The sequence below is a fragment of the Acanthaster planci genome, linkage group LG18, assembly GCF_054643075.1.
Source record: "Acanthaster planci isolate LZ-2023a linkage group LG18, COTS_SCS, whole genome shotgun sequence".
Lineage (NCBI taxonomy): Eukaryota > Metazoa > Echinodermata > Asteroidea > Valvatida > Acanthasteridae > Acanthaster > Acanthaster planci.
In genome coordinates this window covers 366,582-383,936 of record NC_141794.1, presented here as the reverse complement: position 1 = coordinate 383,936, position 17,355 = coordinate 366,582, and the positions used below count along the sequence as shown (strand labels likewise).

General features: G+C 36.6%; 3 protein-coding genes across 4 annotated transcripts in view; 1 reads left to right on the top strand and 2 right to left on the bottom strand.

Annotated features, from left to right (window-relative positions):
* Positions 1 to 2,609: 2,609 nt before the first annotated feature.
* LOC110980172 (ethylmalonyl-CoA decarboxylase-like) lies at positions 2,610 to 10,507 on the bottom strand. Its single transcript, XM_022236565.2, is given in 4 exon segments — positions 2,610 to 5,933; positions 5,935 to 6,269; positions 7,198 to 7,549; positions 10,342 to 10,507. Coding segments are annotated over 3 exon segments (1,002 nt in total). The 5' UTR covers positions 7,511 to 7,549; positions 10,342 to 10,507; the 3' UTR covers positions 2,610 to 5,579.
* LOC110979062 (replication protein A 32 kDa subunit-like) lies at positions 9,290 to 14,840 on the top strand. 2 transcript variants are annotated; one of them, XM_087148455.1, is made up of 8 exons: positions 9,290 to 9,335; positions 11,552 to 11,667; positions 11,842 to 11,943; positions 12,038 to 12,151; positions 12,374 to 12,574; positions 12,890 to 13,015; positions 13,392 to 13,486; positions 13,704 to 14,840. In XM_087148455.1, exons 1-8 carry the CDS (start codon positions 9,305 to 9,307, stop codon positions 13,783 to 13,785), a joined length of 867 nt encoding a protein of 288 aa, XP_087004581.1. In that variant the 5' UTR covers positions 9,290 to 9,304; the 3' UTR covers positions 13,786 to 14,840. The 2 variants fall into 2 exon arrangements, with proteins under 2 accessions (XP_087004581.1, XP_022090257.2); XM_022234565.2 differs by lacking the exon at positions 9,290 to 9,335 and adding an exon at positions 10,732 to 10,987.
* The window catches only part of LOC110979053 (acetyl-coenzyme A synthetase, cytoplasmic-like), a 22,136-nt gene continuing 19,608 nt past the window's right edge, over positions 14,828 to 17,355 (bottom strand). The window contains exon 16 of the mRNA XM_022234539.2: positions 14,828 to 17,172. Within this exon, the coding sequence (XP_022090231.1) occupies positions 16,940 to 17,172 (233 nt within the window). The 3' untranslated portion in view covers positions 14,828 to 16,939. The remainder of the gene's footprint in view (positions 17,173 to 17,355) is intronic.

The following is a 17,355-nucleotide window of genomic DNA, read 5'->3' as shown; positions in this document are numbered from 1 at the left end:
AAAAAATCATTTTTGTCCACTTTATTAAAAATACAAGGCTTACCCCTTACCCTTTTCATTTTTCAGCAAAAATTCATTTTTCACCCATTTTAAATAAAATGCAAGGCTTACCCCTTATTTTCAATTTTAAACAAAAATTCATTTTTTTCCATTTTATTAAAAACACAAGGCTAACCCCTTGCCATTTTCATTTTTCAGCAAAAATTCATTTTCGCTTATTTTAAATAAAAGTGCAAGGTTTACCCCTTACCATTTTCACTATTTAAGCAAAAAAAAACATTTTTTTCCATTTTAATAAAAACACAAGACTAACCCCTTGCCATTTTCATTTTTCAGCAAAAATTCATTTTCGCTTATTTTAAATAAAAGTGCAAGGTTTACCCCTTACCATTCTCACTATTTAAGCCAAAAAAAACATTTTTTCCCATTTTAATAAAAATACAAGGCTAACCCCTTACCATTTTCATTTTTCAACAAAAAAAACATTTTTGTCCATTTTTTTAAAAAATACAAGGCTAACCCTTACCCTTTTCATTTTTCAGCAAAAATTCATTTTCGCTCAGTTTAAATAAAAATGCAAGGTTAACCCCTTATCATTTTCAATTTTCAGCAAAAATTCATTTTTGTCCATTTTATTAAAAATACAAGGCTTACCCCTTACCATTTTCAAGTTTTCAACAAAAAAAATCATTTTTTTCCATTTTAATAAAAATACAAGGCTAACCCCTTACCATTTTCATTTTCAGCAAAAAAAATTCATTTTTGTCCATTTTATTAAAAATACAAGGCTTACCCCTTACCATTTTCAAGTTTTCAACAAAAAAAATCATTTTTTTCCATTTTAATAAAAATACAAGGCTAACCCCTTACCATTTTCATTTTCAGCAAAAAAAATTCATTTTTGTCCATTTTATTAAAAATACAAGGCTAACCCCTTACCATTTTCATTTTTCAGCAAAAAATCAGTTTTGTCCATTTTATTATAGATACAAGGTTAACCCCTTACCATTTTTCGGCAAAAAGTCATTTTCGCTTATTTTTAAAAAAATTGCAAGGCTTACCCCTTACCATTTTCAATTTTTCAGCAAAAAAATCATTTTTTTCCATTTTAATAAAAATACAAGGCTAACCCCTTACCATTTTCATTTTTCAGCAAAAAAAATCATTTTTGTACATTTTTTAAAAAATACAAGGCTAACCCCTTACCATTTTCATTTTTCAGCAAAAATTCATTTTCGCTCAGTTTAAATAATGCAAGGCTTACCCCTTATCATTTTCAATTTTCAGCAAAAATTCATTTTTGTCCATTTTATTAAAAATACAAGGCTAACCCCTTACCATTTTCATTTTTCAGCAAAAATTCATTTTCGCTCATTTTAAATAAAAATGCAAGGCTTACCCCTTATCATTTTCAATTTTCAGCAAAAAAATCATTTTTGTCCATTTTATTTAAAACACAAGGCTAACCCCTTGCCATTTTCATTTTTCAGCAAAATTTCATTTTCGCTCATTTTAAATAAAAATACAAGGCTTACCATTACAATTTTTAATTTTCAACAAGAATATATTTTTTCCCATTTTAATTAAAAAGCAAGGCTAACCCCTTACCATTTTGAATTGTGGCAAAATTCATTTTTGTCAATTTCTAGTAAAAATGCAAGGCTTAACCCTTATCCTTTTCAAGTTTGAATAAAAATTGATTTTTGTCTATTTTTATAGAAATTCAAGCCTAACCCCTGACCCTTAATATTCAGCAAAAATTCATTTTCGCTCATTTTAAATGAAAATGCAAGGATTACCCGTTCCCTTTTGAATTTCCAGCAAAAATTCATTTCTTTTAATTTTTATCAAAAATATCAGGCTATCCCCTTGCCATTTTGAATTTTCAGCAAAAATATATTTTGGCTCATTTTTACAAAAAATATCAGGCAATCCCCTTACCATTTTGAATTTTCAGCAAAAACTCATTTTTTACCATTTTAATAAAAATACCAGGCTAACGCCTTACCCGTTTGAATTTTTAGATGAAATTCAATTTTGCCCATTTTCAAAAAAGCAGGCTTACCGCTGACCATTTTCACCAAAATATTCAGTTTTGCCATTTTAATAAAAATACTAGGCTAAACCCCTTAATATCTTGAATTTTCAGCAAAAATTCATTTCGCCCATTTTAAATAAAATTCAAGAATTACCTCTTAAAATACTCTTTTGAATTTTGAAAAAAAAATACTTTTTTCCCATTTTAATAAAAATGAAAGGCTTCCCCCTTGAATTTTTGAATTACCAGCAAAACTGTTTTTTTCCCAATTTTAATAACAATACAAAGCTAACAAATACCCTTTTGAATTTTGACTATAAAAGAAGTATTTTTTGCTCATATTTTGATAAAACTGTTTTGTAAGACTTCCATAATAAAAAATATAAAAAATACAATAAAAATAAAATTAAATTGGATAATTTTTTTAAAAACATGAAATAAAAAACATAAATCATGAAAAATGAAATATCAAATAGAGAACTTTTGGCAGTCGTTGAATTTTCAAGAACTTTACTTTCTGTTGTCAACTCTCAGAAGGTGAGTAAAAAAGACGAAATCTGGTACAATAAAGTTCAGTATCATATTGTCATGCCAGTTGTCTGAAATTCTCATTTTAATCATTGGTAAACTAACTAACACTCAGCAGCATACATTGTGATGAAGTCACCAGAAAAACACTTTCATGCTGGCTAAAAATCTGCCTGAAACTCAACATACTGAATGTTTCTCTGAGGTAATAAAATAATCAATTTTAAAGAATATTTTGAAAGAAAAAGTACCAAATATCACACTACAATACAAATTAATGTAACTAATTAAACACAAGTTTAACATTCCAACTATTGAAAACACACAAAAAAGACGGCAATTTCACCCCGGCTTTGGGTTGACAATCATGACAAATGCTTAGTGAATTTTTTACAAATTTATTTCTGTTCATTTAACAGTATATTTAGCGCCAATTACAGGAAGAAGACACTTGTGAAATGTTCAGTTTTAGGGGTGGGAGGAAAACCCAGAATGAATATTCCAGGGAAAACCCAGGGAACCATGCTGACCTAGATGGGACTCGAACCCACGTCGTAAAGGCAGAACATGAGGAAAGAGCCACTTCACCAACTTGACTCCTCAACAGGTGAACAATGCCATGAAGTTCACACAAAGTGTTGTTAAGTTACATGTACAGTAAGAAACTTCCTAAATATTAGCATTCCACAATCACATCAAAAGCACCCATCAAAAATTACCCTTGCGTGAACCTGGTTTCCATGGCTTTTCCATGACTCTCTCCTCTGACAACAGGATTCCAGAACACCCTAATTTGTTCAACTTTTCCATGACTCTTCTGTGACTTTCCAGGACAACTTTTTTTCAGGATCTTCCCGGAACCCATAGATTCATATGTGGCTTGTAGGGGCATACTGTACCACCTTGGATATGCACTTGCAGGTAAAAATGAACTTTTAAGCCCCTCCTTCGAAAAAGAGATGTACATATTGAATGTAAATGTATGTTGTAAATTCCTGACAATCACCTGCGTATTCTGAGTAAGATGCTTACAAGAGAAGGAATGCAGACTACATACAATCAATGAGGGGCACTTCCACACACCCAACACCAACAAAAGTGGGAAGGGGAGAGATTAGTAAAGTAAAAACAAAAGGTATTGGCATCTTTGACAAAATGCACGAGTAAAAAGAGGCCTCAAACAGTGCCCCATCCAAACTAGTCTAGTGACAGTAAGTCTAGCAATCTTCTGATTATAATTATGATTACTTTACTAATTACAACAATTAATTACAATTTTCTCCACACAGTGCGATCTATGCAAGGGGTTACAAAGATCATACTATTTATTATTTACAAATTATGCAAATTGAATGCCCTTAGACTTTTGCAATGATCCCTGATTTAAAATTTCTCTGATCAAAACCAGGAGTGAGGTACAAAGGGAAACCTGGGAAACTCTCATTTAAGTTGGTGCGTGCAAAGTATGCTTACATGTATGTCTGTATAAAATTAATCATTAGGTAAATTTATGAACAAGTGGGGTTATGGTACCGGTACATGTTGGTCATTATTTCTGCATATTAAACAGATTTCTTGAGGTCCGTTGAATAATATTCAATATTTTGGCACTGCTGATATAGGTTGTTTCCACATACACGTATCCAATTTAAGATGAATTGAACAGCTCTATAGTGGCTGGAGTTTTGCAGTCATTTTTCATACTGTACAATCATACATTTCTCTTTTTAATAAATTTAGAATTAAGTTTAGCACGTCTTTTCTACATTAAACACACTTATGAATCTTCACCTCAATAAACCGAGTAAACAATCACTTTAGAGAATCATCTGAGAATTTCAGATGAGAATCTATTGAAGAAATCACAACAACCTTTTACATTTATAAATTCCCTTACCCCACATGTTAAAGTTCCAACTTAAGATAAAGGGCTCTGCCGTATGACAAGAAAGTGAAACAAACAGTCATTAAAAACACCAGAAAACATTTTCCATGCAATTTTATCACCAAAAATGGTCACAATTTCTTCCTTATAATTTCAACAATATGCATGCATATCGGGAGGTATTGGTTTGTTTCTGAATAATCTGTTTCAAATTAAACTAGTTAAATTTTACTTTTGTCTGCAGTAATTATTAATTACTTCATATTAGAGATCATTTTAAGCAATCAACTCATGCTGACATCATGAATGCAAAGCTTTGATTAAAATAAAATGTCTACGACATCACAGCCGAGCAGGTTTTTAAATCATATTCACATTTCTGAATGCCGTCATTATTGTGCTCTTGCATATTAAACATTTGGATTTGTTTCCAAATGTTTTTTCCTGGCAAAAATGTCCCTCAACTATTCTAAAACAACTTTTTGAATTTATGATCATTTGTTGTACTAATTTGAAGACTTTTTATGGAGTCCATTAAATGTCAGTCACAATGTCAGCAATTCATATAATGTAAAAGAACTAATATTTTTTATGTGGACACGCAACTCCATATTTATTGTACATGTAGTTTTAACAAAATGTTTTAATGGTTGTATCTATCTTTAAATGTAAAAACATTTGTAATTCGGCCCTTGGCCACGAAGAAAGTTTATAAATAAACCATTTTAATAAAAATAAATACTCGTGATCATGCAGTAACATACACCTGGCCCACATATGAGTTGCTGAATATGCCTCATCAATAGAGGGCAGCATTCACCTTTCATGTGCAAACTAAAAACAACTGCAGCTCACAAGACAAATAAATTTCACATTTCTATGATTTTAGAATGGCTCAAAATACATGCATTATAATAAGCAAAATCAAAGAAGTCCATGTTTACATGTACATCTGTCAAGATGAACAACAATGTCTCAATATGCCGAGTGATCTGCAAATCTCTTTGGAAAACAACTCAATTCCCCACAAGAAATTCAGTTGAGAATTTCAGACCTTTTACATGTATCTGGAGTTCTAACAAGTGGTTCCTTGCAGGTGACATCTTTTGGTTGCAATGAGTATCTCGATTATTTTCTTCGCTTTTTAGACAGTGCCCTTGCGAGGGCTTCTTTGTTTGCTGGACCTTTCCATAACCCTCCAAAAATATCCTTCTCCTTTGACAATGCCTTATCTGGAGGCAACTGTGACGCTGCCGTCACAACATTCTTCATTGCCCGCACGACTTCTACTGGTTGACTTGTGTATTTGTCCAGCCAATCAGATGCTTGCTTGATGATATCATCACCCTGGATGAGGTCATCAGCCAAGCCGAGTCCCAAAGACTCTGTTGCTCGGATCGACTCTCCACCGGCTAACAGTTTCAGTGCCTTCTGGGGTCCAACTAACCGCACCAGTCTAGTGCCACCGCCCCAGCCTGGTGACCAAACCCATCTTACAGTGGATGAATTGGATAACTGATGAAGGAGATACCAAACGAAAATCGCAGGCTGTGATAATCTCAGCCCCTCCACCAACAGCACTACCACTCACTGCTGCTACACTGATTAGTGGAAGCTGCTGTAATCTCGTCAAGATGTTCTGCATGAATAAACACATGACTACACCTGCTTGTGGACTGCTCAGAGCTTCTGTCGTCTTCAAGTCAGCACCAGAGCAGAAATTCTTACCTTCAGGGTCTCCATGCAGTATAACAGCCTTACCTCTCTGCCATTTCTCCAAGTCGGCTACTATGTCAGACAAATCTACCATCATAGAGCCTGGAAAGCAATAAGATTTTAAACATTCGTACACTACAAAGCCACCATAACAAACACTCTTATACGGAATAATCAGGTATAGCGAACATGCCCCTTGGCTCCCGAATTTTCAGGGCACTTTTACTGAAACACTGATCGATGATAACTTGAAAGTTAAAGAAAATCTTGCTCACAAAGGAGCAACCATCTGCACACAGGATGGTCCAGATTGTTTGGAGCATACATACATGTATGCATGAATGGGCAACCATGTACGTGAAGACTAGCCATCAAGTAAATGCATGCAATATAGGCGACTGTCACTTCGAAAAAGTTGTTGTTGTTTGGTTACTTAACTTGCAGAAATCTTTGTAACATCAGTTCCCATCATTTTTAACAATTACAGACTTATGTTGCCAACTTGAGACTTGTAACATTGCGACTCCAGTACCCATCAATTTTAGCCAAAGGAACCAGTGTAAACCCTAAGGGACTCAAGGAAATTTGATTTCATTTTGCAATATAATCTCCCCTTACAACCACCCAAAAGGTGAAATAAGGAAAATAATGAATTTCAGAAAATGGCAGGAATTCCAGGTGTATGTATTTCTAACTTGATTTTGGAAGTTTTGGCTCAAAATCCTCATGTACATGTAGAAACATTTGAACAGGCTGGAGCCAATGTACTGGCGACATGGAACTGGATTGTTTAAATGACCCTATCGGTTGTTATCAGAAAACCATTCTATCTTTCTGATAATCGTTTTGGAGAAGGGCATCTCATTTTCATTCATCTGTGAAAAAATCATTACTGGAGAGAAAATCTTGTCAGGTTATTTTACCCTACTTTCAAGCTCTGATTTGAAAACCTTCACAAATGATGCACTCTCAACTTCCCCTAAAGTCAACAAGCATTTTGGATTCATCTTAAATTTTAAAGACAACTCACCAGACATGGCGTTAGCATTTGTCACGTTGCTGATGGTGATGGTAGCCAGGCCAGTCACGTCATTCTTACTGAGGCGAAGACTGCCCCCATTCAGCTCTTTGAGATTGAGTCGTTCCACTCGCTCGTTAAAGACTTCACTGGGCACAAACTCATTTGCGAGGGCAGTGTTACGACGTTGGTCCATATAGTGGCTGTTGGCAGTCTCACTGAGTTTGATCCCAGAGGAATCCGTCTGATAATGAATTGGGCGGTGTCTTAAGCCACTCAGGATGGGGGTGACCTGTGAGCGGAGCTGAAGTAATCTTGACCTCATGCTTGATTGGTGGCTGCCTGAAATATGTTTTCAGATTAGCTGCAGAGAGATTACAAATGCAAGTACCGGTAGACGGGTTGTCACAGAAATCATGACAATAAAATCCTGAGGTTGGATTCTAATTTGAAAGACTAATGTGAGTACACTGATATTTGTTCATATTTCTAGGTTATAAACTATGGAGGACTGCAGCAATATAACAGGCTTTTCAATCACTCCCAAATCACTGGACCCATCTGCAGCTAGTACATGAATTCATATGTCTCAACACATCAACACAACACAACACACTCCTTTGAGGACTACTGGCATATTAAATCTCACATAAAAGGACATCCATTTCTATCAAAATTAACTGCTGCAAGTTCTCAACATACGTGTCAATGTATGTGGCTTTAACCTTAACCAACCTTAATCCTCCAAAATCCCTCCGGGTGGTTTTGGAGGATTCAGGATGAATGATGATTTGAATATTGGAGGATTTTGGAGGATTGAGGATGAATAGTATTTTAAAGGCTGGTGGATTTTAGAGGATTGAGGATGAATGCTGATTTAGAAACTGAACGATTTCGGAGGATTGAGGATTAATGGTGAATGAAGTACTAAAAATCAGTCACACAGTGGTGCATATGGTCACACAATCCTCCACTGCAGTGTGTTAACACAAAGGCACATGTCCGCTTTGTTTATTACAAAAGTAAAGCCATTAGCCAACTCTGCAAAAAAACAGCTCCAGCCCAACAACCAACCTGCTGTGTCCAAACCCCCCCCCCAAAAAAGGACAAAAACCCAAACCCAAAGAAGGGCCATGGAGCATTTCGGAGGATTGAGGAATTCATGCAGTTTTAGAAGATGGGAAATTGGAGGATTTGGGAGAATTGAGGATGTGCCCTAGTAAACAGGCCCTAATGGGTTAGGGTAACACAGCTCCTTGTCAATTAGAACTCAAACTGTCATCAGATTGCTTTGAGCAGGAACACAAGTCAAATAATGTCTTAAATATCCTAGACTTTCAATTCTTACATGTACATGACTTTTAGAGTGTTATTTACTCTGTAGAAGTTGCCATAGGTTTTGTACAATGTCACACCCACCAGCAAGTTTTTGTTATAAAACAAACATTAATCACTGTTTGTTTAAATTGAACAATGACTTGAACAAATTTCAAATGTCACAATTTCAGGTTTGTTCCTGAAGTGGTTGCAATGTTTGGATTTTAAATTAAATAAGATTTGTATTATACTGTACATACCTAAGCTGACTGACAAAAATCCTCAGGATTGTTTTTTAACTTGCAGTCAAACACTTTCATTCCTTCCAAACATGATTGCATCATCAGAAATCTTTCAAAAGGTTACGATTTATCATGCTAATGTAAGCCGCCATAGCTCATGATTGCATCATCAGAAATCTTTCAAAAGGTTACGATTTCTCATGCTAATGTAAGCCGCCATAGCTCATGATTGCATCATTTCTTGACAACCTGCCAAGAAACCCAACAAAACTACAGCAGCCAACCTAACATTAAAAAAAACTAGATCAGAAGGTAACAATACATTTGACCTTAGCCCACATGTAACAGGCAATCTGATTGGCTGGCACAAATAGCTAGCGGTGTAGGCCACCCATTTTCCAATTCATAGGAAATCATTTACGCACGCAGCAGTGACTGTAACAACATGTACATGCAAAGGTTACTGGCACGACCTTGTCCTGGGTTCAAGTTGAGAGCACAATATGCAACCAACAACTACCAGTGCCCAACTACACACACCATAGGACTACACTGTACATATGTTGACTCAGCCAGGTAAAATCAGAATAGGTGAGGCAACCATACAAGGTTATGGAAATATTTGTATACAAATGCCATTAATATCTACCCCAAAAAAAACATTTGAATGATGCAACTACTGCCAACCAAAATGCCATTGTGCTTTTTTTCTAAATGATCCTCTTCAGAAACTTATGTACAGTCTTTCTGCTCATTGAAAGGGTGACTTATACTTGTAGGAGCTGCTATATAGTAGGAATCTTGGAGGAGTTTATACTTATTTTTTTTACCCCCGAATTAGGGCTACACTTCCAAAGTCATGAAAAATTTACATCAGGCCCCATGAAGCCTAATATGAAGCCACACATTAAAATGCCTACAGGTCACATCAATTTTAACCAGTCAAATGTCTCTTACGTGGGATTTGATTCAAATGTAAAATAAAATAGTCCAAGGAAAAAAAAAAAAGAAATACATGTAACATTTAACACCCACACTCATGATTTAACAAAACATTTTAGGATTAAATCAAGCATGATGGATTGGGCCCAGGTTGAATTTACACAGAACTGAGGCTCAATTACAATAATCATAAATAAGGGCCTAAGCCACAATATAACACCGTTTACTGTTTCTCACTTTCAGAATTTGTGAAGTTGAATCTTACCATTTACCTGGAAAGTACTCCTCAGCTCTGATAAACTGAGAGTCCAGCAGCAGTGCCCCTAGATGTTTGGACTTTTTTAAAGAACAAACTAGGCCCACCACAGGAAGTTCGAGTTACATGTAGCCTACTGTACATGCAACCCTCATTAAATATAACGGGCTATCCACCAGGATTACACTTTGCACTATACTGTACATGTGTACACAAGTAACAATACAATGACATCCAGCTGGTCATATTTGCACAATGCATAAATGCAACGCTGGTCACGTCTCGAGCACGTGCACTTTGTTTACATCCTCCACTTGCTGACCAGTACAGTCAACCACCGCGCCGCGATCACCCATCACAGTCCATATTTTTTGTAAGTTTGGAAAGTCAGCCACTTACCTTAAGACGTGAAACGTCCTCCCTTGCACCCTCTGTTCAGCACCTATATGCAGCATAAAAATACTCGTCACAGAAAATGAGCGAATCTCTTCGTAGCTAGTCTTCGAGCATACATACAGCACATACAGACCATACTGTTTGTGTACGTGTATATGTATGCGCGACATGCGCGCTTGGCCGGCAAGCATGCATCATGCATATTCAATCGTAGATTAGTCTGGTACCAAGGCTATTCCAGTGCATGAATCTATTGATACCAGACTAGTTACTATCCAAAATGTATATTCATAAATGAAATGTATTGTTTTGTCACGAAATACATGTAGATTTCCTTTCCAAGTCACACCAAGGGTAGAAATAAACACATACTGCATTTATTGTTCACAATTGGTATGAAACAGCGGCCTCGTAATTTCTTTGGATAAAAAGTTTGATTGCGAAAGCATAAAGGCCAAACATTTGTAACGCGTCCAGTGATTGGTCAGATGCTGGAGACATGGCGCGCCATACTGACTGATCGCGCGAACCCGAAAGTTTTTGATGTGCCTTGCTCGCGTAGGCCTACGTCCAATTTCATCAACTTGTCTTCACAATTTAACGTTTGATTGGGGCTGTTCCAAGTACAAAATGTGGAATAACCAAGGAGGTATCTGTTCTGTACCTTTGATATCATTTTTAATCGCAGAACTTATGATCATATAGTTCATCATGTATAGTTTGACGTTGTCGTTCATAATCATGTCGTTCGGGGTCTACAGTTTTGTTCACGGTACAAAAGCTAACCTGTACATCATGTGTCTTCAATTACGGGTGCGTACTGAGACATGACGTGTCATGTGTTAGGTACAATCCTGTATGAAAAGCCAATTTTACTTCCCTTTTTTGAAACAGTTTTCCTCAACCATGAATTAGAACATGTAGAAAGGACCTAGGCCTGGCATATGCCTGGGGCAACTCCTCAGTCAGACACGAGATTTGTGCATAGGCAGTAGAGGTTCAATTTTCCCTCTGGTCCAATATACTCACTTAGTTTTATTTGTAGGTTTTACCCAAGAATATTTCAAACAAATGTAGTGGGCCTTCAACATGTTTAAAATGAAGCATGTTAAATCAAGGCTAGAAGCCGGTACCGGTAGTTTCATTGTGTGTACTATGATAGGTCAATAGGGGCCTTCGGATTCATTTACTGTTTGACATGATGTATTTACAGGCTCATATGGAGGTGGATTCAGCGACCATGGGGGTCAAAGCAGCCAAGCAGGGGGCTACTTCAACTCTCCAGGTAACATGGGACAAGTTGGTTCACCATCTACAGGAGGACCCAAGGTACCAGACCAGCCAGACGTCAACTCTAGTTTGACTAATACAAATACATGTACATTTTTGTGCCTGTGTTCATCTGTCGTACTAATTATTATCAACAAGTGGTTAATCTTTGTCAGTTAAGTTTCATTGGTTTTTCTCTTCTTTTTTATCTTTTTTTGGGGGGTCATCTTTTAGGCTAAGCGAGCTCAGAACCTGATCCCCTGCACCATAGCACAGGTCCTGCAAGCCACACAGGTTGATGAGCATTTCAAGATTGGAGAAGTGGAGATTAATCAGGTGAATCTTCAACAAAAATACTCCAACTTGTCATTCACCTGTTTCTTTAATTAGCAGTTCAATAATTAGCAGGAATAATCAATTTTCCCAACAGGTGTCCATCGTTGGTCTGATTCGTCAGGTAGAAATAGCAGCCACAAACATTTTGTACAAAGTGGATGACAGAACAGGTCCCTTGCTTGACATTAGACAGTGGATCGATAACGATGTAAGTCTAGTTGGAGACAGATAAGAATTTTACTAGACCAATATCAGAATTACTGTAAGAATTTTAGTGTCATAGATGTGCACATCCTAGGAAGTAACTGGGAAGAGGTACATAGCGAAAAAAACCGGTGAAATAGCTCCTTTTGACAGTAATTTTGGCATGTGTACACCACAGGGCCATAATATTCACACATATGAGAATTGATTGTGTTCTGTCAAACAGGAGAACACACCAGAGGAGTTACAGCCTCAGGTATATAGTGAGAACACATACATCAAAGTCATTGGTAACATTCGTACGTTTGGCGGTAAGCGAAGCATCTCTCCATTCAAGATTAAACCCCTGACTGACTTGAATGAGTTGACCCTACACATGTTGGAGACAGTCCACACACACATGCTGCTTACCAAGAGAAAAAGTCTGGTAAGTAAAAGACTTGATGGTCAGAGCTAAAAACTTGAGAATCTCACATCCGTGAACAAAGATGAGACAAACTTTCGTGGCTCAAAATCATTTGGCAAATCAAAGTGGCAATTCCCCTTGAAAAACTTACGCCACAAATTTCATGAAAACTACATCAAGACATTTTTTTTCACTTTCAAGTCTTTAATGACTCAAAGCAAAATTTCATGCACTTTGACACTAAATAGCTAGCGGTCTATTTTCTTCCTTTCTGTTACAACTTTACTCAGTACTTTCCTTAGTTCAAATCTTCTTTTGCTTTGTTTTATTTTTCAGGGAGCAAGTACAAGTGGAACCTTTGGTACTCACCAGTTCATGACGCCCTCCAAGGGTGGAATGGCTAGTACATCTGGCTATGGAGCTGTCACCACAGCTAATGGGCTGAACAGTGTACAAGCAGAGGTGTGTAACTGAATATGGTAGTTGCTTTTTGGCCCCTGAGCAGGACCAACAGAGGCTCCTTTGGTGGAAACTTCACTGGTTCATGAATAACTATGAAATGTATGCGTTAAGTATGCATCGTTATCAACACAATGAACCCTCCCAGCAGCACCGCTGTTTTCAACCGATGAGGGGGTGCTTCTGCTCAAGGCAGATAATGCTTCTAGTGGCCTGCCCAGTTGTTGAAATAAATAGTCGCATCAAATTTGGGTAGTTTGTCTTAGGATTCAATTTTGAATCACTTCATAACCAATCACGTCCAAATAAGTAGTTTCTGTGCCAATTTTCTCTCTTCACTTGGCAGCACTTTTCTGTATTTCCATTCTTGTTGGCACAGGTGCATAGATTGATCACAGCGTGTCCAGACGATCAAGGTGTGAGCATCAACTTCCTTGCCACTAGCCTGAAAGGAACACCCTACAACAAAATCAAGTGAGTAAACAGTGAGGCAAACAGGAGGACAAGATAGGATACAAATAGGGTAGGGGACAAGGTGACAATAACATGTATATCAAGGGTAAAAGCTAGAATAAAGTTAAGACAAGAGTCAAGAGTGTTGACATTTGAGTGCCAAAGAAGTATAATATACACTCTAAAAATGAAAGATTGAATGTTTGCCAAAGTAATCTTTTTTTAAAATTCATTTCAGAGATGCCTTAGAGTTCCTGAGCAATGAGGGTCACATTTACTCCACAATAGATGATGACCACTTCAAGTCAACTGACGGTTGAAAGTTCTACCCATTAAATTCAAACCTTCCATCCAGAAAATTGTTACTGCGCTTCCTTTTTCCCCTTCTCTCTTTGAAGTATTCCTGGTGTTTTTACAGTTATGCCCCAGGAATGTTCTTTTTGGACGGACATACCAGCAACAAGATGTCATTTTTAAATAGCCCCTGTACACAGCCTGCTGTTTCATCTGAATAATGGATAAGTATTTGTGACTTATATTTATGCACACATTAAATAAATAACATCAAAAGTTTCCAGACTACATGTGAATGTCTCCATTTGGAGTGCTTGTGTTACAGAGAACAGCAATAAAGGCTTTGCATGGTAGCCATCTTGAAGGACAGTTCTTTTGTTCCACAGGTAAAGCTTTGTTCATACCCTTTTGAACAAAACTGCCCTGTAAGATGGCTACTATACAAAGCTTCTATACATGTGTTTTTTCCTATAAAAAAATACTGAGAAAGATTCAGGTTGTCCAATTGAACATTACTAACATGCCAGGTTTTACAGACTTCCATTAATCGTACTTTGGACAGTCGCTAGTCTTGTGCATCAATGCTTGTTTTTTCCTTCTTTTGTTTATACTGTGAAAATTGTTTGACTTCAAGTCCTCCACAGGTTACCCTGGAGGAAAATACCTTTTCCATTCCATTTTCTATCAAACTGATTACACCTTGTTAATCAGATTTAGTTGAAATGTTAAAGTAGAATTTCCTTTAGCAATAGTACTGCAAAAGCCATCGGGCAAGTTTTACATAGAGTAAGCATTTGAGATTAAAACTGCACCAAGTTTTCCAAAGTGCTAGGAAAAACCCAACGTTTGTAAAGATTTGCCTTGGCCTTTTCTGGGAAATGTTGATTTGGTTTTTGTTGTGTATCAATCATGCTTGTACATTACATGCCAGATGTTTCAGAAGTCTGCTTTCCTCGTTAACAAAATGGGGTCATTTGTGAGAAGTTACGTCATCTTTATACTTGTAAAAATGATGTTTCACAAATTGGATATACACGTATAACCTAATAAATGTAAACCGAACTCTGCTTTATAAATGAAAGCTGCATGTTGATTTATTTTGTTGTCAATTTATGAAAACTAACACAATGTAACAATGTTCCCACTGTACAGTGTTTGAAACACTGACAGTACAGACATCTATACCATTTCATCTAAAACCAGAAATATATAAAAGTGATGCTAACTGAAGAAGAAATCACTGGCTAACAATTGGGGCTAACCTGAATAGAATAATTGACGGGCATTGAATTGTGTAACATTTCTTAGTAGGAAAGAGGTATACATCTGAGTAAACTGTCGATTGAATTATGTAAAACATGCATCAAAAGGGTTATAATTGGTTTTACATTACTTTCTAAAAATGACATCATACATGGTCCTGTTAACCATTTCTACAAATATTTAATTTAAATTGCAAACAAAACCAACAAATGACTAACAGTTGTGTGTACATGTTTCAGGTTCCTGGAACCGATGAGTGACAAACAGGTTTATTCCAACGTTCATTTTAATCTTAGTTTAAATATCCATTATCAATTAAAATGGTCGTACATTGACAGGTTCATTTTAGTCAGAAATTAGAGTGTGCTTGATTGTCAACTACCTGATACCAATCAGGCTGGAATACAGTCAAATTCAGCGGCAAAACAAAAAATAATGTTTGGTGTCCTGGCTGTAATGCGTGCACATTAACTACTGCTGAATGATTGATACATATGTAACTAAGACTAAATATTTATTGCTTGCTTAAATCAAAAAATATTTCACAGATGTAAGCTGAACTCTCAGACATTTTATCAACATTTCATATCATCTTAAATGTCCTCCAGCTCATAAATATAAAATGAAGATGGAATGCTGACCTGCACAAATCACCAGTTCTCAGCGACACTGAATGCTGATAGGCTACAAAATTTATCCGGATAATTGCATCCAATGGAAAATGTCGTCTTCTTGACATAAAGAGTTGTTAATGTGAAAAGGTGGCAAAATAAATTATTCATAGGTATTTTATGCAAAGAATGAGCCGTTGTAAAGATTACAAGTTAACAGGAATGAAAGACCATTCTTCATTAGTTCATCCCATCTGAGCGAGGAAAACCAAAAAGTAAACTGGAAAAATAACTTTGTTTACTTTTCCCCATGCTCAGTTGCTGAAAGCTGGTTTGTAAACAAGCAAAGTAAACATGAAGATCCAGGATCCCATCACCAAAACCCCAGCCCTCCTTAAAATGAATAGGGAGCTTAAGATTGAAAAATGTCATGAAGTTGTCAGCAGGTGTCTCATTTTAATCATTCTGCTTTCTCCCCATGGATTCCAAGCATGGACAAGGTCTTCTTGTTTTAACCAACGACAACGTACCACTGGGCCAACATGTTACATTGGCACACTGGTTTGCAGGTGAAAAGTGTGGAGTATTCACAGAAGTAGATGTAATTGGATTCATATGCACAAATCACGGGAGTCTGTGGTCTTGTACCACGAGCAAGGTATCAGCCTAGCTCATTTCTTCACTACTGAGGGGATTTCAACATGGAGGCCATGTCATTTTAATGATTCTCTAAGTATTTCAGTAAGAATCGGCTAAAATTAAGAATTTAGTTAAAAACACAAGGAAAGAATACATCCTGTCCTGAAATAGCATACTCCCTGACAGCTTAAGGTTTAGTATCATTTACATTAAATTCTACACTGAATAGTTCTGAAAATGAATGGAATCTGCGCAACAAAAGGAAACAATATCGTCAATGCTGGGCTTCAGCTCAAAGTAATCGACTTGTAATTTACATAAAAGGTAACTTGAATTGGCTGGAAAATCATCCGGTATAAAAAAAAGAGAACATCTGCAAAATAAACAGCTTGGAATCTCCGCAAACATTCTTCCTGATACTAAGTAAAATGGTCCCGAAATTGATAATTTAAGTTAACATACGAAAGTTTTTGTGCTTTGCCAATTGTCATTATCGAGTGAAACGCTGAACAAGATAATTAGTTGGGAAATCTCTCTTTGCAACATTGAGTACGAAAATAATCAGATATCAATAAAATTTCTTCTTGTAGCCTTTAAAGGTTGAGGGAGAGTAAAGAACATTGCCAATATCATCTGCTTCTGGTGTTCCACAACTGATCACTGGACTTTACAGTACCACTTGGTTATTCAGACTGGCCCATTTTTCAACATCCGGTCGGTTGTTGAACAGTACGTCAACAACTGTTGAGTCTGCCATGGTACTAACATCACCCAGATCCCTGTCGTTACGAGCTATCTTACGCAGAACACGACGCATGATCTTCCCTGAGCGTGTCTTTGGCAGGCCAGGAGCATTCTGGAGAACATCAGGGGCTGCGAAGGGACCGATTTTGATACGAACTAAAGAAAAACAAACAAAACTTCTTATTTTTATCTAATTATAAACATCCCTGTATCAAGAAGAAAATGAAACATTTACGGTCGTCATTTTGTGGTACAAAGAGGTACTTCATTTGAACTCAATGTCAATGTAACAAGTCAAAAGCCTAAAGTCAAGTTTCATGTTGCTTTAAGCCTAGGGTA

Excerpts from the sequence above, each read along its gene's own strand:
- LOC110979062 (XM_022234565.2), top strand. The coding sequence starts at position 10,882 with ATGTGCCTTGCTCGCGTAGGCCTACGTCCAATTTCATCAACTTGTCTT. Across the intron at positions 12,575-12,889 it reads TTACCAAGAGAAAAAGTCTG|GGAGCAAGTACAAGTGGAAC; the intron begins GTAAGTAAAAGA and ends TTTATTTTTCAG. Across the intron at positions 13,487-13,703 it reads ACACCCTACAACAAAATCAA|AGATGCCTTAGAGTTCCTGA; the intron begins GTGAGTAAACAG and ends AATTCATTTCAG.